The sequence below is a fragment of the Anser cygnoides genome, chromosome 1 (assembly GCF_040182565.1).
Source record: "Anser cygnoides isolate HZ-2024a breed goose chromosome 1, Taihu_goose_T2T_genome, whole genome shotgun sequence".
NCBI classification, from domain to species: Eukaryota; Metazoa; Chordata; class Aves; order Anseriformes; family Anatidae; genus Anser; species Anser cygnoides.
The window spans coordinates 188,433,238-188,454,572 of record NC_089873.1 but is presented as its reverse complement, the minus strand read 5'-3'; the positions used below and the strand labels follow the sequence as shown (position 1 = coordinate 188,454,572).

The 21,335-nt window shown below is 38.9% G+C and overlaps 1 protein-coding gene across 2 annotated transcripts in view; it reads left to right on the top strand.

Moving 5' to 3' along the window:
• KL (klotho) overlaps positions 1-21,335 on the top strand; it is a 49,560-nt gene that overhangs the window by 16,319 nt on the left and 11,906 nt on the right. For both annotated transcript variants that reach the window (XM_066989704.1, XM_013189362.3), the window contains exon 2: positions 18,022-18,532. In XM_066989704.1, the coding sequence (XP_066845805.1) occupies positions 18,022-18,532 (511 nt within the window). The remainder of the gene's footprint in view (positions 1-18,021; positions 18,533-21,335) is intronic.

The following is a 21,335-nucleotide window of genomic DNA, read 5'->3' as shown; positions in this document are numbered from 1 at the left end:
AATTTATAGCAATAACTAAGAAATTGCTAAAGAGGATATCACAATAGGTGGCACTGAAAGGAGAAGCATCAGGCTCAAGGGCAGTTCCTAGCTGAAGTTTTTAATGTTTTTTAACTCCCATGCTTTGGCACAGAGGAGGATTGCACTAATTAAAGCATGAGCTAAACTTCAGGAAACACTGCCAAGTGCAAAGGATCACCAGGATAATAAACAGATGAACAGAAAGACTCATAAGAAATTTTCTGTAAGAAGAGAACTTGCTGATCACAGCATGACCATAAGATGCCAATATAATCCAGCTGTGACAAAGACACATTTGTTTCTAGTCTGTATCAGGTGATGTTTCCAGCAGAGATGAGGAATTATCTTACCAGAACATGGCTTATTTACCTGAGCAAGAACCCTGGGAGAGGATATACTTGCTCTCTATAAATAGATCAGTGGTTGAAACAAGTGAAGGAAAATAACTGTCTAAGGCAAATGACAGTTTTGGTGCAAGAACCAAAGTGTTTAGACTGAACAAGAATAAATTTAACATGAAAATTGGAAAAAAAAAAAGGGTAACCATTTGTGAAGTCTGACTCTGCAGCAGTATTCCAGAGAGGATAGTATGAACAAAATACCTAGCTGATGTCAAAGTGAACCTGGATGGAGTTAGGAGTGGGTGGTTTGTATCATATTTATGCCCATGGCAGCAGGGGGGGGTGAACCAGGTGCCCTTGAGGTTCTTCTTAATTTTATAATCCTGATTTTCTAAACCCTGGCAGATAGTAGGCACAGGATCAAAAAGGTGGTAATAACTTTTCAGTAAAGCATTTTTTGTGTTTCTGTGAAAATTCTCAGAGGTCAGAATTCTTCTTTCACAGTAAAATGACTCATCACATTCTTCTGGAACATTGTATCATTTAACAAAACTTTTCCAGTGCCTTGCTCAGAATGTTTTATACTTTTATGTGAAATCCTTTTTTGTGTCCACAGTGAACATGCAGCAACTGATTAACTATCATCATGCAGGAACCTAGGGAGATGCAGAATTACCAGGACTAACTCCTAGTCTACAGTAAATCAGATTTGTGCTTCAGCATCAGGACTCTGCTTTCTTTCCCATTTTTTTTCCTGCAACAGTCATCCTGACAGGAGGGATTACATAGGCAGCACTCTCAGACTAGTAATAAACTTCTACTTTATATATGTATTAAGTATATTTAATTAAAGTGTGCTAAATTATATACTTTAAATTGGAAAGGACCAGTTAAAGACTTACAGGGTGTGGTTTGTCTCACTTTACTTTAGCTGTTGCATTGCACACATTTACATCTGAGCTAGTTACCTTATGCCTCATTTATACTTTGGAGATACTTCTAGGGCATGGCACTTCCGATCAATTTTAGCATGCACATTAAAGTAAGATAAATTGCATCCAGATATTTCCTGATTCTTTCCATGGAGAGTAAAAGAAACATGGAGCAAACAGGTCAGTCCTTTTCACGCAGCATGTCACGAACTTGTGGAAAGTATTGTGGGAACAGGTTATACCAGCAAACTCAAAAAGGGGGTAGGGAAATAGGTGAAGCGTGGGCCCATAAGCAGATACCAAATTCCTTTAGCAGGCAGGAATGTACCTTGTGACATTCCAACCAGGACAGTGTGGATGCCTGGGAAGTAGGAGGCTAAATCTCAGAAGGTGACTGGGTTCGCTTGCTCTCTTAAGATGGCACCATGTGTCCTGCTGCTGCTGTTGGAGAAGAGTACAGGCCTGGGTGGGCGAGTAGTATGACTGCAGAGCATCCTGTGTTCATTGAATCATTTAGGTTGGAAAAGACCTTTAAGATCATCAAAGTCCAACCATTGTCTTTATGTTCTAGGTGACCAGTGGCTCATTTGTAGTAAGCTCCTAATGCATCTAGTGCATTTGATTATAAATCATATCCTGATATCCTTCAATTATTTTATTCTTCAGAGTATGTAATTAAAATCCCTACATTTTCTTCAGTGTTTCTTCCCAACATCTCTGCTTTCTTGCATCCACTGGTATGAACAAAGTGGTTTTTGATTGCCAGAGATGGAGCCTTACTTTTCCTCAAAGTGCTCATTTCTGCAAAGGTGCTCTTTCCTCCCAGTAAGACAATAAAAATGTGTATGCATGTCTCTTGCAGAGTATCTTAGCTCTTCAACACAAGCATACATTCAAGTGCAAAAAAGCTTCCAGTGAAAAGCAGTATTTAGTTAACGCAGGGAACAGGAAATCTCTTCTGTTTCCTTCCTTCCTTTCTTCCTCCCTCCCTGCCTTCCTTCCTTCATCTCCACAAAACACCTGGCTTTTCAAGCTCTTCAGACCCAGATTCAGACCGACAGTTTGCTTTCAATTGGTGGCAATAATTAGTTACTGACGTGTGAGCTGCTCTCCTTCGCGTAACATCATTGATTGAACCAAAGTTTCACGTAAGCTGTGCAATCTGTGAATTTTTGAATGTCTAAGGCATCATGCTGATTTAGTGTATCTTCTGTTAAATCCATTTTCTTTTTCATTGTCCTTTGTATGACATGCTCACTGAAGGTCATGTTGGCATAACTGTAGCTAATGAATTTTTTCTCTAGGAAAAAAATTGCTGTACAGCTCTGTCACTACATTGTACACTGAGGTCTCTCAAAATGAAAGATTATTTTTGCGTTGGATTTTGATGAAAAATACAAAATGTTTCATGCTTTTGTTGTGTTAGGCTGTTTAAGCGTGCATCTATACAGGAATGTGTGTGCAACTTGAATCTCCTGATTGTCTCCATTTACTGTAATGCGTTTTGTAGCCTGAAGTGGTTTTGGGGTTCTTGTACTGGGTTGTTTTTGGATGAAGATAATCTGGAAACTGTGTTTCAGGGGTACACTTGGTGTACTCTAGCTGCTGATCAGCTTCTGGTCCATGGGGTGTTGTAGATAACTGAGTCCTCAGAACCAATTATTTGGCTCTAGTGTTCTGTTGCTAAAGTAGATGTAGGCGCTATGGCTGGAAATTAACCAGCTACATATTATAATTATATTAGGCACGGGGATACACTTAATCTCCTTTTCTATCTAACAAGCCTGAAATATATGTAAGACATCTGGCTGCTTGCATGAGCTCGTACAGGTCAAAAAAAAAAAAAAAAAGAGAGTGTTTAAAAACAATTTGGTCACTGGATTTCTTGCTGTTCCTGCCCTCCACTAGTTAAGGCTGAGATGTCTGTTGTCTCCAGTGGGACTGTGACAGACACTTAGCTAGTTTACAGACACCTGTGTGGCTCAGAGAGTGTTTTGATGGATGTCTTCATGGAAATCTGTTGAAAGGTTTGCTATACCTGTAAAGCTCTTTGGTCAATTACTTAGAAACGAGGCATCTCTCCAAACTCTACTTTGAATTGCCCTCCTTTAAGGCAGGTGATATTTAAATGGTAGTGTCTAGTACTGTGGTGGTGAGAGCACAGAAGATGAAATAAGGACTGCTGAAAAAAAGAGTTGTAGTAATTAGCTTTTGCAACTATGTGCATTAAACCAACACGTGGCCTTTTCTTTATGACTTAGACCAAATAATTGCCCTGACAACAATCCTCCTCCTCTTTTGCTTTATGCCTTTCTTTCTTTCTTTTTCTTTTTTTTTTTTTTTCTGTAATGATTGCATGAAAACTCTTTAAGTCAATTTTTACTGTGATTTCTGTTGTGGATCGCTAAGGTTGAGATTGCAGTACATTGATGTGACAACCCTCCCCCCCATTCTATATTGCATCATATAAAAATATAGGACATACTTAAAAAAACAACAACTGTAACTGGTATTTTTACATCGCCTCTCCTAACATTTAGCTTCCTAGCAATTATGCTAAAACATTCAATATTATGTCAGCCAAACTTGTTAAACTCTTTATGTACAAACAGGTGAAACCTGGCTTACTTTCTACAGATAATCAACAATATGAACATTATGTTTATAACTTAAGAATTACATACTCTTTTAAATGCTTCTTATTTGTTGCAGTTTTCTGTCATATAAGATTCCACCTTTTAGCTTAAATGGTGTTTTTATTATGTTTGCAGACTGCAAGAATAAAGCAGAAAAACTTTCATTTGTACACTTTTGAGTTAACACTCATCTCTGTAGCAGAGCAATTTTATATCTGCCATTAAACACGCATTTAGAAACAGACATAAAGAGACTTATTCATATCTCAAAAGTGTATTTTCATGGTTTCAGCAGGCTTTGGATGAGGTTCTAAATGCGTTTCCCAAATCAGAGGAGATATAAATTGAATCCAGTTTAATCTGTGACTGCAGTATAGCCGAAAGCTTGTAGAAGAACTTGGGTAAATACACATAAATTATCCTCGCTCCTGAAGAAATTCAAAAATTCAAATTCTGCCCTCCCTTTGCCACCTGCAATTGAATGTCCCATTTTGTTCCTCCATCCCTTACTGAAGTCATAATTCTGTTGCTTGAGTCTTTAAAAATGGTATACCCCAAGAGCTTCTCTTGCCCCAGCTGAGTCTAATTTTCCTGTCTTTCCTTGCTCTGGAATTTTTCTCTCCTCTTCTGGGTTCTGATTTGAACAGCTGTGCTTCATCTTCTCTGTGGCTGCTGAGGAGTGTGCAGATTCATGTAGTGAAGGTGCCTGACCAAAGTCTGCCTCCTCCAGTCACTGTATCCCTGCTCATGAGGCGTACCTTTGCTGAGTAACCGGTTTTAATTCTTCCCGTTTCACAGATCTTCCTTTTGTAGCCAAACATCGTGGAAGCAATAACATTAGGAAGAATTATGGCTAGTAGTAGTCAGTGTATTAATTACAACTTTTCATTTAGCCTTATGTATTGTTGCAAAGACAGGCAAACAACTGAGGCATCAAGACTTGCAGGGTGAAAAAGTCTAGCTTAGGTCCTATGACATATACTCTTCTACAGCATATGTCCTCAGTCATAAATTCCTATGATCACAAGGCTATCTCTTTAGAAACTGCTAGGGATAATAAAGTTGCACAAATAGACAAGCATGTGCCATTTGAGAAACCCAGCATACCCTGCCTAGCCTCCAGCTGTCCTCTGCCCAGCCTCCAGTCCAAAAAGCACAAGGTTACTGCAGGTTTGTGGTGTATCTGTTCGTGCTTTGATAGTCCAGAACTTCCTAAATGGTGCCAGGTGCCTCTGTGTAAAGAACTGAATCTTAGGTCACAAGTGGACGTTGAGGTTTCTGACATCTAATGCTATGTGTCAGGATCTGGAGCTGATTTACATGATTCTGTAGCTTGGTAGTAGCAATAGCAATACTGTAGTTACTGGGCTGTAATCCCTTTTTTTCACTAGTCTGCAAACTGTAAGCTGTTATTCCTGAATCTAGTGATGATGCTGTGAATCCTCCTATGGTTTCTATGGATCAGGACGAAGTCTTCTTGGACCTGTTAGCTCTTTTTTGCCTGGTGTGTATACATGTGATAACCTGTGTAGGTCTGAGAGTAGTCCACGGTTCTTTCTTCCAGGGTATACTTGCTCAGCACTTAATATTATTCTTCCATGTTTTACAAATTATGAAGTATAAAAAAACATAGGTAGAATTACAGCCACAGGCTGTAGAACCAAGTTCAAAATTCCTGCAGCTGAAGGGGACCACACAAGAGGGATTCCCATCAAGAATGACACTCTGCCTTCTCTGTTGCAGTTGTTACGTGAGTAACTTGTTTGTTTTTGCAGTGCACTGCAATCATTGCTTTTGTGGCTTGTTTTACAATGGACTGGACTTCAGATGTTACAGAATGCTTTATTATCTGCACAATCACGCAAAAGCTACTTCAAAAGTTACTGGATTAAAGTTAATGTTGTGTACAGTTTCAGTGATTTTTGCAACTTGTAAAAGTGCTGTATAATTGAAATCACACCGTTCAATCAGTTCTGTTAAATGCACGCAAACCACAACATTTCAGGCAGGTTATACACAATGAGGTAGTTTATATTGATTGCTGTGTATTGGGCATGCATACAAACACAGCTGGGTCTCACGTAAACAGTTTCAGATTGATTAGAAAAAGAAGGAATAATTCTGTATTCACATCTGGTCAAATTATAATGTAAACAGTTGTCTGAAGATTGAAAACTGCTACCATCACACATATAGTGCTTATCCTGATGACCTGCTTCGTGCATCCATATAGAGGGTTGGTTGGACCTTTCTGTCCTACTCTGTAGTCCATTGTCACTGATACACAGCTCTTATCTCAGAATGATTAAATCTAATCGCCAAGGTTATAGCAGAGTAAACTCAGGTTATCGTGTCATCAGTGACTAAGCTAGATTTGAACATGAACAACCCAAATGTTTAGTTTAAAAAAGAATTTTTGTAGAGATCACAATTCAAGTAAGTCTCCTTCGTTCTGGGTTGAATTTGCTTGTATTATAGCACAGAGCTCTGATCCACTAATTTTGTTTTGACCATGCTTAATGATTCTCAGGTTTACCCTGTGTGCAAACACCAGTGTTACATGCCATTGTCTGTCTGACAACCTGAAATTTTTGCTGCCACTAAGCAATGTTGCTTGCCTCATGACTGTCATTAATTTATTTGATCCTCGTTCATTTAGTGCTACTGCGGCGTGTATGATCTGCCACAGCTTGTAAGACATCAGTTGTACATACATTGCCTAAATTTATAAATCCTGTACCAACTGCATAGGGCCAAACACTTTCCTGTTACCCACTGGAGAAGTCTTCTAATTTCTTCTTTGCTGTACTGCCCAGTGGCTGTTGTTTCTCTCAGAGGAACTTGCAACGGGAAAAGCTATCCCCAACACATTCATCCTGGGCTCCAGAAATGCCTTCTGATGCCATTTGGTGGGTAGAATCCAATCAAACTACCACTGCTGTGGTGGCCTCCTTCTTCTGATTGTCATCACCCCATGATGATGTACCCAGTTACTATTTTGTTGTGAGATTGATAAAGTAGCTGTCAATTTATGTGTGCAACGATGGAGCTGTTATCTTTGGGTGCTGAAGAGGGAGGGGGTCTAACTTGTATGGTAGAAATATTTACTATCGTACACATTAAATAATTCTGTATCCATTATTTCATGTCTTCTCCCAGAGGAGACTACCTTCTGTTGCTCTAGCCTCATCAAAGTGACTTTTCTTATGAACAAATTGGATGAGATCCCCATGGTATGCCATGGGGACCACATATTGTAGCTCATTCTTCTGCTGAGCTCACACTGAGGATTCTTAAATATGCTGAGTTTGGCAATTACACCTTTCACCCACTCAGTGATTTCTGGATCATCCCATCATGTTAGTGCTAAGTCTCCCAGGAACATCTCATGCTCCTTTTCACACAGAGTGAGCTGACTGCCTCTCCTTGTTTTTGTGGTGACAAGGCCTCTGCCCTTGCTGGAGGAGTCAGCGTCTTCTCACAGATAACTAGCAATAGGACAAGAAGGAAAGACCTCAGTTTGTACCAGGGGAGGTTCAGGTTGGAAATTAGGAGACATTCCTTCTTGGAAAGAGCAGTCAGGCACTGGGACGGGTTGCCCAGGGAGGTGGTGGAGTCACCGTCCCTGGGGGTGTCCAAAGAAAGGTTGGACGTGGTGCTTGGGGACATGGTTTAGTGGGTGACATTGGTGGTAGAGGGATGGTTGGACCAGGTGATCATGGAGGCCTTTTCCAACCTTAATGATTCTATGATTCTATGAAGTGCAGATAATGTGGCCGTGCTGGATCAGTATTCCCAATGTGACTACCTGTGCTGGTCTTTTTTTTTAATGGTGAAGAGGTCATATTTTGTTCTGATCTCCATTCCCATTGCTGCAGCTTATTTAATAACTTGGATAAAGGCTTAATCATGTCTGCAAACATGGGTATAAAATCCTAGAGAAAAAAATAAACAAACCCAGAAGAGATCTGAGCTCCTGCAGAACTGTAGAGCATGAAGCTTCCTATTAACTTTGCTCACTGGTGGTAAGGTGATGAGTCTACTCCTAAATATTTTACTCTTCTTGTACCCCTTGGCCTGTTCATCAATCCACTTAGAACTGTGCTCCCAAGGTTATGGCTTATGCTTGTTTAGTTAACTCTTTCACCTCTGGCTGCATGTTAATGCATCAGCTGTTCATGAAATTATCTGGATTTGATCAGCCTCTTGTAATTTTTCCCTTGTTTGGATGATATGAATATTGCATATAGCTGGAGCATGGTGAAATCCTTGGACAGTAGATGCATGTGAAGCAGTGCTGGTGCCCTGTGAATGTTAGGGGGAAATTCTCTCCAGCCTTCCCCTGATAGCAAGATCACAAAGACAGTATGTGCTAAATCTGCTATTCTAGTTTCTAGCATTTTTGGTACAGCAGGTGTGGTTTACACTCAAAAAAAAAATTTGCTCAAAAACAGTAAACCAGTAATTTCTGTTGTCTGCTTTTTGGTAGGCCAGATCGGAGCCTTAATAATGCACAATCTTTGTGAAATTATTCCTCACTCCAATAAGATTTTCTCTGTGGCTCTGTGGTTTGAGGATATTTTTACTTCCTCTGTGGCTGATGGTCAGGATCCATAACCACTTTGGCATGAATACTCCTGCAATCTAATTTCTTTTGGGACCAAAGCTGGGGAAAATCATCTACCCATTCATCTCTAAGTGGCTTAAGAAGGTCTGGAGCTTTTAGGGCAGCACGTGAATGTACCTCAGGAATAATTTCTGCCTGCCTTTCTGTCAGCCCTTCCCAACTCTACAAACATTGATTTGTCAAATCCAATATCAGTTGATGCTCGTGTGAAAATGGCATGACAAAGATTTCCTGCTGTCTTCCTGGGAAACTCTTAGCATTGAGTTGCATAGAAAATGTTTCAGTGCATCTCCAGGAGCAGTTACATACTTTGGTAGGGGCAATTTATTTTGAATCCACTGCCATGCCCAGGATAAGATTTTAAGTTAATCATTCACACCAGAGCACAGTGCTTCTACTCAGGGTGCTTTAAATGCAGGGATAAGGGTAATGAGTAATCTGGGTTCTTTAGGGTAATGAGTAATCTGGGTTCTTTTTTCTATCATTTCCACACAAAATTATAGATTGTCTTCAACATTTTTCTAATCTGAGTTGTTGGTTCACACAGTTAGATTAAGCCCAACAAGCAGAAATACCATTTTGCGATTTTCTTGTCTGTCTAGGACATGTACTGATGATGGGCTTTAGTCCTATTTGTTTTTACCTCTGTGTCTTGTTAATGTATTTTTTCTTCCTAACACACAGTTTTAATTACACAGAATTGCCTTTTTTGTTTGTTTATCTTTTGCCAACTTCGCTGAGACTCTCCAAAGCAATTCTCTTCATGCGCTTCTGCAATTTTTACCCTAGATCAGACTACTGTCTGTGTACCCAGTGAACCATCAGAAATACATTTGGGAATACATAATTCAGCAGTGTGTACAATGAGCATTTCCAAATGGTATTTTGAGGGGGTGAATATGCACAGATGGGCGTATTAGTCACCTCTTCCAGAATTTCTCCCCATAGAGGTATTGAAAATTTTTGCCTTTTATATATTCCTTTAGTTCTTCAAGTCTGCATATTACCAAAAAGTAGTTTCTTTTTTTTTTTTTTTTTTTTTTTAACTAATGTCATTAAGAGTGTATATGTGACTGTGGTTGCCTCACTGTATGACTTGCAGAGCAATAGGTTTATCTGTCTTCTTTTTTAGCTTCTGCCATAGCGCAGGGGAGAGTTCTGTGTTCTGGAGCTTTCAGCTTCTGAAGTCTGCTCTGTAGTCGGAGAGTTTCCTGCAGGAGGTACTCCACTCCTTCCTCAGCTGCTTTGTTTCCCTCTCCAGCTACTTTGTGCAAACCTTGATGGGACCAAAGGTTTGAACCTGGAATGATGCCTTCTCCTAGCCAGTACCATTACCAATTCTCTTGTTTCCACTTGCTTTTTGGCATCCACTTAATCTCAGTGCTCTGACTGGGCATTATGTTGTCAGTTTTATGTATTTTATATCCATATTTTTTACATATCATATGTCAATTTTATCTGAGTTTTATATGCATAATTTTTGTGCTTACTAGTAGTACCATATTACCTTCTTTCCAACCAGAATGTGACTTAAAATCCTTTAATGTTCCTTTTGCTGTTGAGGTAATAATGTATTCAGTTTCCACAACCTTTTCTGTTTTTTTCTGCTAAGGGTCCCTCCAAACTCATGGTGCTTTTTACGTCCTTTGTGTTCTGCATATATTTCCAAAGATTATCAACTGTTGCAAAATGGTATTTTTATCCTGGTTTGTGTTGTTGACAGCAGCATGTGCTGTTTTGTGTGCTTGCCTTGGTGGATTACAGCTGAGTTCTCCATGTCTTTTTCTCTCACATCTTTTTTTGGTGGTATTTTGTGTACGTGAGTATGTCAGCAGCACTGGAACCTGGCCTTGTCCTCAAGAAGTTCACGCTCTGGTAGATGGCTTTGCATGTCAGTCTCATTTCTGGAGCTTTTGCATGTTTACGTAGCTTCAGGACACCCCAAACAATTTTGATAGCAATGATTGTATCGTGGTCTTTCCCTAAATACTGCCTGAGTATTGTGTCCCAGATTCCAATCAGAGTCAAGTCTTTTATCAGGCACTAATTTAGCTCCCTTCAGTACTGCAAGATTGTCTCCTAGCTTTAAATCACACAAACTGCTATGTGCTTTTATCTTCTTTTTGTACTCTGCTTAAGACTCTCATATCTTTAATATGCACATGGGTCACAACATTCCTTGAACTATTTTTGTGCAGTTCCGTAATTAATCTTTTCTGTCAGAGGTACCGGAAAATGATTAAACACATCAAGTGTCTCAGAAGCATTTGTTGTCAGAAATAAAGCTATTTTTATCTTGTCTCCCATTGCTTCTCAAAGTCAGATGCTGCTTAATTCTTTTCCAGATGACCTTTATATTTTCAGAGACTGTTAAGTCTCATGGGACTTCTAGCTGCTTTCCCAGCTCACTCGTCGCTGGGTGCTTCAGTTTATTCAGACAGTGTCGGCTCCAGTGGGTGGTGCCAGCCTACCTCTGTGATGAGTGAAGGGAAAAGCGGGCTGTTCATCTCACTCTCAAATGGGGATTAAAAATTACTTGGGTGAATTGTGTCTTAGAAGTTTTCCCCTTTACCATTTGTGTGAATTGATTAGATTAGGTGAGATGAATTTTCCCCCAAAAGGTGTATGGCTGAGCTTGCTCAGCCTCTGATGGTGATAGCAGGATTTACAGAGCAGGTTTGATCAGTCCAGCAAAGCTCCTCTGTTTTGCTTGTGATGGGAAGAAATGGTGTTTTAACTGCTGTGTCCTCAGACAAGTATTTAATGCCATCTTTGGTGTTTTTTTTTTTTTTTTCTGTAGAGTTGAGTATCATATCAAACAGAGGCATTGTTCTGGAGTGAATACACTGCTGTAGAAGTTAAGGTACCTGGTTTAATTTTTCTTTGTCTACGCATGTCATAATATCTCTGCTCCCTATTCTTAAAATAGGAGTAGTATTGCTTCCTGCCTTACGTATGGCAGGCATAAATTCGTTCATGCTTGTGAGGCACCAGCATGTTACGGCGACCAGCACAGTGGGAATAACGTGACTAAATAACGCTAAGAAAGGAATCTGAAAAAAAGAATGTAGTTCATGTCAGTTATCAACACTTAAAGGTAAATTTGTTGCAAGCTGTACATTAAGTATTTATAAACTGAAAAACCTTCACAGCATTCTATGTATATTTATGTTCTGGTCTCAGGTTGTTGAGATTGGTCATAAATACCAAATTTGTTGAATCAGTCATGTGTGGCATTGTTGGCTAACAGATTCTAAAAAGAAACATAGAAAAATTTGTACTTATGAAAAATTAGGGTGAAAAGTTATTACGTGACTAGCATATTATCTATAGCAAAATCTTGTGCTTTATGCATGATGATTTTGTCTTGCCACCTTCAGAATATGGGGAAAATCTTAAGCAATTTCTGAATTTCTTTATCTGTTACTCAGTGTTAAGACTATCACTTCCTTGTGAAAAAGAAAGTTTGCCCAGGACTATATGGATAAAGCCTACTTGACTTTGGATCTAAGGGTGAAACATGACATGAAATATGACATCCTTTGTTGTAGCTTTTGATTAAAATACTTGCTTTTGATGATACAGAGAAAAAAAGTCATTGCATTTTTCTTTTTCTTGGTACTAGGCACATTCTGACTAATGATGCACTAGAGTTTCCATGCCATTCCAGTAATTATACTCATTTCAGAAGGGCTTTTGATGTAAGACTGAATAATGACATTTTTGTTGGAGATACATCGTCGTGGTTTCTAGTAATCAAAAATCCTTTGCACATCTTTTCCAATTAACTCTTCACTTTGTATTGCTAAATGAGTTTCAGTAACACTTTCCTACTCAGCTTCATTAACATGCAAATAGAGAGTTAATACAGCTAGTTCATCTGAACATGGAGAGCACGTTATTTGTGCAGTTTATTTGTGAAATGAATGGTATTATTATTGGTTCAGAAGACACAAATAAAAATTGAGACAACTTATTCTAGAGGAATGAACACAAATTTTTGAATCATGATTGAATCATGATGTTCCCAATTATACTTCTTGATTTGCTGTTGTGAAGGTTATGCATCATGATAGACGTAAGTGCTGATAACTTGCAGAATGTTATGTTTCAGTGCCAGCCTCAGGAAAGTCTTAGTGATCTTGGGCAGGAATTTAGAGTAGTCAGGCAAACAAAGCTGTCTGTATATTACTAAACTGACTTTGCCTGGTGATTCTTGGGCTGTGTAGCTCCGTCCTGAAATAGAGTAGGATATGACTATGTCAGATGATTATGAAGACTGTTTGCCCATATTGAATTATTTCCATTATCACTGCAGGAAACTGGACTATGTAGACTAGCCCACACATTGCAAGGGGCTTTTCTGCCTTGGAAATGTGTTTGATGCTTCACCAAGGCTGGACTCAGGCATTATTGACTTCGACTCACACTGGGATCACTATAAGGCTGATAAAACATGACCAATAACAGAGTTTCACAGGTTGACTATAGGTAGAGCATGGTTCAAATAGGTATATTGTCTAGAAGAGTGGTGGGAAGAAGAATGCATCAACTTGAAAACAAGTCTATGTCAGACCCTGAAATGTGAGCAAAATACAGAAATATGGGTGGGCTTAGCTAGGTACAATCTACATCTTGAGACTTTTTTCCATTTTCATGGTGATGGATAACTTAATATTTTTTTAAGTGATGTAAGCATTTTAAGGGTAAAGTAGGCGTTTAAAAGCTTACCTGACAGTGTTTTCCTGAAGAATATACAGTAGTATGCACAAAGAGTCCCTGTATTAATGGGCAACTTTCCCAATACCAGCTTGTCTCAAGTCTCAAAAGATTCGGAAGAATGTAAGGTAGTACCCCCCAAAAAGGTGTCAGTCAAATGTTTGATATCTAGCAATATGTGCTACTATCTGAAAGCAAGTAATAATGACAAGACTACCAAAATTCAGCAGCCTGGAAACTAGGACACGAGTTGTAGCAGTTGGTTCTACTCAAAACACATTGGTGATTGCACAGCTCTTCCTAGAGCCAGTTTGCAACCAGCCTTTTTTGGTAAGGTTTTCCAGTCAAGCCAAGTGATCTGTCAGCACCACACGTCTGCCTGAGCTAACAAGGAACAATGTAAGAGCAGCCTGCAAAAACAAGGACAAGGAGTCAACATGCTATGTGTCAGTGAAAGTACTGAAGTGTGGATTGCCATGGTCTTAATCCTAGTCAGCTGTGAACTCAAAGTGTGTCATAGGAAAGTCACTGAGATGAGGAGGTAAGATTTCAGATAAATATAAAGGAATTGATAATAGGCTGTTTTCTGCTTCTTTTCTCTGCATATGATCTGGGACACTAAACTGTGAATACAGTTAATAGACATCTAGGAGGTTTCAGTTGTCCCAGCAAAGGCATATAGTGTTATTTGAACTGCTCTAGGATATTCTGCCTGGCCTCCAGTTGCTGCTCCAGAAAAGCAAGGTCTTCAAGTTCAGGTAAGACATCTCAAAAGAGTCCGGGCACCTATTTAAATCCCACCCCCAATCGCTACAGTTACTGGGAGCTTGGCAGCGATCCTGCTGGGTGCCGTGGTGTGGCTGCTGTACTGCACCAGTGAACCACTCGGTTGACTTTGCTAAGTAGATTGGCTTGAGTGGATTTGATTAGCTCAGTATAGGTAGTGCCATGTGAGATTTCCAAGGCTATTTAGGACATCTACATGGAACCACCATCATTCTGGAGTGGCAATTAGATGTCTTTGTTCAGGCAACTGAGTGGAGCCCAAGATCTCCATTGTCTACACTGGGAGCCTGATCATCTAGCTTACGTGTGGACAGCAGAACATAAGGTGGCTTCAGCTCAAAATGAATTCACCCGAGCAGTGTGATTCATTTGCCTGAAGATAGGCGTATATGCAAATTATCATTCAGTGCATCCTATAGTATTCCAAGAATTTCTGTGGGTCTAGCAGTTGCGACTTAGGATTTACGGGAGACGCAGTTTTCTGAAACTGCAGTTAAAAGCTGGAATATTCTGAAGTCTCTAAAACTGCATCAGACACCTAATTTTAGGAAAATTCATCCTTTCCCAAACGTCCATAGAGACTCTGTTCTGTCACTTACTTATTCCAGGTTTATATCTATGCATGTTTGAAGTACTCCATTCATGGTTGTCCATCGAGCCTGGATACTGTAATACACTATATTCTATGCTTAGCTGGTTTATTGTGGAGTTAGTATAATTCCACTTTAACTTCATGTACACTACAGGAGGCAGACATTTGAGTGGGCTTTTCTGCTGCTTTCAGCTGTCTGTAGATTGTAAGTCCTGTCTAAACTAAATAGTAGGTTTTGTCTGTCATCAGTGGAGAAAGATGGATTCCCAAAGAGTGACTCATCCGGAATATTTTAGACACCAGTCTTCTCATTTTCTGTAGAGATAGATAAATAGCATCTTAGAAAATAAATATTAATGAGATAATCTCACATTTTTACCCTTTATATTTTTTCATTGCTACAAGATAGTAAATGGGACCTCCTTATCTGTGGAAAGGGCTAACCCACGGGATTCCCTTCCTTCTTGCTTCATGGTAGAATTGAGGATGCTAAAATGCTGGAAGATCTCTCTCCATGGATAGGAGTGGGGAGAGCCAGGAGTTATGGGGAAAGTCCTTCGTGATCCTTGAGGTGCTACATGAGTGGGCAGCATACTTGCAAGTGTAGATGGCTGATGAAATGTTGGGTCTGAGAGTGTGCATGGGGGTATCTTAATGTATGAGACAGGAAGCCTGGAGATGTCAGGTCCAACAGAGGAAGAATGTATGGCATTTAATGAGGCAAAAAGTGCCTGTGATCTGAAAGGAACTACAGTATGTCTAGGATATACCTGTAAAGCCAGCTGATACTTGTAGTATGGGTATAGACATTTCTAATGTAGCATTTATCCCAAGTATCTTTGGTAACAACAGTAACCTCAACATGGCTGCACAAACTGAAGGTCAAGCTAGATTTTGGACTCTGTACTCAGGATTCCCACTGAATTTGCGCTGCAGCGCATTATGCCATGACTAGACAAAAAAAAAAAAAAAAAGCCAAAACATAAAAGCTACCCCTGTCATCCCATCTTTGTTTATGACGATGACACCCAGAGGGAGAGGCAGGGATGCAGAGGCACATTGTGAGAAGTTCAGATTAGGTTCCAAGGATAATGGTTTGAAATTCTGCCATCAGTAATATTTCTCCAGACATCTCTTAGAGTTGCGAGTGGTGACACGTTTGTTCCCAATGGTATTTTTAAAATCATATTTAAGGTGTTGGCTGTATGGAGTTTTGGTCATGGTGCCTAATGTCTTTTGTTCTGTCATCAGCATAATGGCGCTTCAGTGTAAAATAAAATTAAGTCTGTGCCAGTCAGCTCTCATTTTTGTCATGAGACTTTGAAGTGGTTGCTATATTTAGTTTCTCACTAGCATCAAAATTCATTCTTTTAATATAGACAAATGGTGGGACTGCATCATGTTTATTTGAGCTGTTGGTGCATTATAACTGAGCATGTATGTTAAAGTTTGCACCTGAGAGCTTCAATCAGGTATGTGTGCATAGGTGTGTGCTGTGATTTAGAGTTTCCAAGGTTATTATCTGCATTTTGGTAACCATTTTAAAAGGGCATAGGTTCCGCTTCCTTTACAGCCAATGTCAAATTTGCACAGATGTTTTATACACCCTATGGTGACTCAAAAGCAGCAAGTTTTTTGTAGGGGGGCAACTGAACTGAGCCCTGATTATTGATCTTACCTTTCGTTGTCCTTCACTTCCAATTGCTTTTCTCCTAGCAGTGAGAATTAAAATTCTGCAAGAACAGTAGAATGATAGAATTAATTATTTTTCCTGGGTAATTGACAGTGTCTACGTCAAAAATGATTAATAATCTTAATTGTTTAATGTTCTTAATAAGGTTGGCAACTGGAAATCATTGCAGCTGAAAGCTTGAATGGTAAGAGTGTGTGAAAAGGAAACTGTAAACAACAGCTATCAATACATTACTGACAAAATTTGCTAACATACCAGCTGCATGGATTGGAAGATTGGCTTTCTATATGGCTTTTATTTCAGGGAGGACTGAAAAAATGCCTGTGACATTTTGATTAATAATCTGTCATATATTCAGCACACCTGTGAATTTGTATGGCAAGAATGGAGGTTCATGTCATCACAGAATTATATGAACAAACACTAACTGATAAGTCTCAGAATGCAAATGTAAACTGGGAATAGTTATCAGGTAGATTTTATTCTAACGAAAAATCTCTCATTTTTTACCTTTTTACCAATGACCTAGAAAAAAGGATTACAATTTCTACTAATGTGAAGATGACATAAAGATGGGATGTTGATTCATAGAGCAGTCAAAATTTGATAAGCCAGGTACAAAGAAAAATATGTTTTAGATGGTGAAGGGCTCTGGAGATATCATGGTACTTTAGATGAGCATATGCTCATAGTGTAATGCTATGGTCACATAAGCAGAAACAGTATATTAAATTATCTCTGGTTTTACTGCTGGCAAGACTACCACTGGCATATTATATCCAATCCTGCTTCTGCAGTTTAAGATGGATGATGACAAATTGGAAGCGATTCAGAGGAGAGCAGTGAGAATGGTTAGAGGGCTTGAAACTACGCCTGAAGATAATGAAAGGCTCCAGGAACTTAATCTATTTAGCTTTCAAAGGGAACATCAAGAGAATGTTTCAACCCACTCTGTAAGATCACGGGAAAGAAATTTGGTAGAAAACATCTCCTCACAGTAACAGATAAAGTTATACCAAAAATCAAGTGAAATCTGATGCTAGAGATAAACAACAAAATTTAATAAAACAAGTTAAACTGAATTATTAGAATAGTTTTTCAAGAGCAGTGATAACTTGTTTTTCACCAGCCTTTTCTAAGTCCAGGTTGGTAGTTTTCCTATACAGCGTGTTCTGTTTCAAATAGAAACAAGTTCAGGGTTTTTGTTTGTCTCACATTGTTTGAGAGATCTTAGTAGCTTATAAGAATGGACCTTCCTTATATATCTGTGTATCTACACACAAAGAGATATTCATATAATGAAAACATCCTTTGAGACATGTTTAGTTAAATGGGTTTTCATTTTTGTAAGTACTGGAAATATGTCCAATCTTAAAAATAAAAGCTAGTAATGATGTCTAGCTAACTACCAAAAGTGTGTTTGGAGTCTGGAGTTGTATCTCATAGAAAACTGCAATGCTATTTCACCAAAACAACTACAGATTTGTTGTCTTTCACTAATGTATTAATGAAAAGTTAACTTAGGAGTTTTAAACTGCTGATGAATGAATAAGGCTGGACCCTCAAATGCAATGTCTATGTGGTCACTGTATGACAGTGGATGGTACTTGGGACCAATTATGATACTTAAAATGGAACTTCAGGTGCATTAATTACAGTCTTTCTTTTCAACAGGCTCATGCTAAAGTCTGGCATCTCTACAATGACCATTTTCGTCCAACTCAAAGAGGAAAAGTGTCAATTGCCCTTAGCTCCCACTGGATAAAACCTCAAAGTATGACTGAAAAAAATATAAAAGAATGTCAAAAATCCCTTGACTTTGTGCTCGGCTGGTTTGCTAAGCCCATATTTATTGATGGTGACTATCCAGAGAGCATGAGGAGTAACCTCTCATCTCTGCTGCCTGAATTCAGTGAAGATGAGAAGAAGTACATCAAGGGAACAGCTGACTTTTTTGCTCTTTCTTTTGGAGCTACCCTGAGTTTCCAGCTCTTGGACTCTCACATGAAATTCCAGCAGTTGGAATCAATAAGCTTGAGGCAGCTCCTTTACTGGATAAGCTGTGAATATAACAACCCCCCAGTATTCATTGTGGAAAACAGCTGGTTTGTTTCTGGTAGCACCAAGAGAGATGATGCCAAATATATTTACTATCTCAAGAAGTTCATTATGGAAACTTTGAAAGGTAGGATTAAGGTTGTATTAATATGTGTTTGACAAAATCATTATGCAAAATAGCCTAAAGAGACTTGTTAAAGAACCAGGCTGCAATCTAATTTGGGTCTTTAACATTCATGTTGGCATTTGCGAAATGACGCTCCAGATCTCTTCCTGGGTTTGTTCTTTTCAGCTCTTGAAGACCAGTAATATCTGCAGATAGCATTTGGTGAGCTTGGTGCTGCTGTCTTTGAAGTCAGTAGGAAAATTTCTGCTGTCTTCGGTGGGAGGAAGTGCAAACCCTGTGTGAACTATACTGTCAACGGATTTAGGGAAATGTACTATATTATTTATTAATAATTGCTTTCCATGTCTTAGATGTATGAATACATATATACAAAACTTAAGAATACGTATGTGGAAAGGTGTATGCTATCCATTAAGAGTTCCTCTGAAAAAAACATAAGGGTAAAAGAATACATTTTTAAATGGACAATTGAAACCTTTTCATGTTGCATCTCAGTTTTGCCCTTGCATAAATATTACATTAATACAATTCTGGATATCAATCACAATGATCTGAATTTACATCACTTTAAGGACAACTGAGTGTTTGAGTTTATATAATCTAAATTATTTAAGTTGTTATCCTATCATTTTTTTCACAATCGAAGAAATACATGACATCATATGAGAGTTATTTTCTAATTTCCCATTTCGTTGTGGCAAAATAAATTCTTTTAATCCTAGTAGTCATCAATAAGTTGCTGGGGCTCCCATTTCCACTTTAATTGTCTTGAATTTATTAATCTACAATTTAATAATTGATTTACTCATCTACAGTTTGCTGTTTTGGTTTTAAAAACAGTGCTATTATAGCTATTTGTTCAAACTACGTAACCATTGTGTTACTTTGGCATTGTCATGCATTCAAGAGGCAGAAATGGCTTTTGTTTTATTGTCAGCACTCATGAAGATGCAAGAGTCCCACATTTGTTTCATCTGTTATTCCAGAAACCTAATTATTACAAATAAATTAAAAGGTGAATAAACACACGAGGCATTGCATCCAAAATGGCAGTAATGGAATGTGAAACAGTTACTAACTGTTGCATGTATGGTATTACTAGTTTGTGTAAAGCCAGATGAAGATCTATAAAGGCTCTTAACCTCATGACTGTTACCCATATTTCTCTTCCGTTTATAAATTCCTGAACATACATACATGGATCTGCCTTTTAATAACAGCTGGCTGGAAACAATTTTAATTTATAGATTTTCTTTCCTATTACTGTAAATAACAGCAACAACAACAGCAGCGGTAGTTTTGTCATTATAATAACCTGTGAATTCCAACATTTGGCTAAACTTTTTACAGGAAGAAAAAAACAAAGAGAGAGGACTAGATCTGCAGAAGGGACTGTGGCATCATTATGATTAAAATTACTGCACCTAACTCTTCTGCCTGTTAGAATCTGAAATATCCAATGTGACTATCAAAGTTCCCTATGCAGTACTTGAGGGAATTTAGTTAAGAAAGATCCACAAAAGAGTCTTAAGTTGTACAACAGAAAAGACCCAAGACAAAGGCATATACAGTGTCTCTCATAGACTTAGGACATGTCTATCCTGTGCAATAAAGTACTATCATGTAGAGATTCAGGAACTAGTTCCTACCTGATGCGCTCCAGCAGTAATGGGGCAACAAATGGCATTGGAGTTATAGCACTGAGAAGCAAGGATACTTAATTTAGACCCAAGGCCACATAGATGTGGTTCTGCTGCTTCCTATATCTGGCCAGTATCTCTGCCTGATACACTATGTGCATGCACTGGTTCCATTAAAACTGCATACCTGAATGTCGACATTGCCAAGTAAGTACAGCCCTGTTGGAATAAACCCACTGAGTAAAACCAGTTGGTGTCGAGGGCCAGGTAACCCACTGAGTAAAAACAGTTGGTGTTGAGGGCCAAGTGTCCACACTGTGTGCATTCCCGAAGCCCATCTTTGGTTTAATTGTACCCCAAAGGATCTCAGGTCATACATCCTGAGACCATCCTGTGATGTGAACCAAGGTGTGGTAAGTTGGGGCAGTCAGGAGATTTGCTTCAAAAGCATGCTTCTGATTTCAGCTGAAATGATGACATCCATTCAGACACTTGGTACTGTAGACATGGTCTATTTTATTTTTTTTTTTTAAATTTTGGAAAAGGACTCTTTATTTGGGATTCACAACCCCATTTTTTTTTTTTTGGTCATTTACTGCTATTGATCTCCAGTGCTAATCAAATAACAATGAGGAAAATGGGGATAGAATAGAGTGAATAGAGATGTAATATTACGGAGTTAAATATTAATTAGAGTTGCTAGTTGGTTGGAGTTGTCTTCTCACATGGGTGGGTATCTAACCACCTAATCTAGGATTTTATTCATTTCCCTGCTCGCTCTCTGATACAACAAATATGTTGTTGAGCGTGTAGAACAGAAGGGCTTGAGAGCTCCTCTGTGCCATGTCGACTAGCCAAGTGGTTAGGTCATTATTCGTGGAGTTAGCAGGTCTGAATCCAGAGTCTTAAGGAGAACAGGGACAGCTAGTCCTCTGACAGGTCAGGATCGAGCTATTCTTAGGTATGTCCGGAGGAAAAACGTAGAGCCTTGGGCAGCTTCCACATGGAAACAGGAGCTCTGGGTTTCGCTCACCCCTCCAGGGTGGGACAGTAACTGAGCAGAGGGCTTTAAGGATCTTTTTTTGTTATTTATGGGTCTGTTATGATTCCTTGTGCTATTTCTAGACTAGTGAGCTGAACAGAGCATGAGCTGAAGTGGTGGT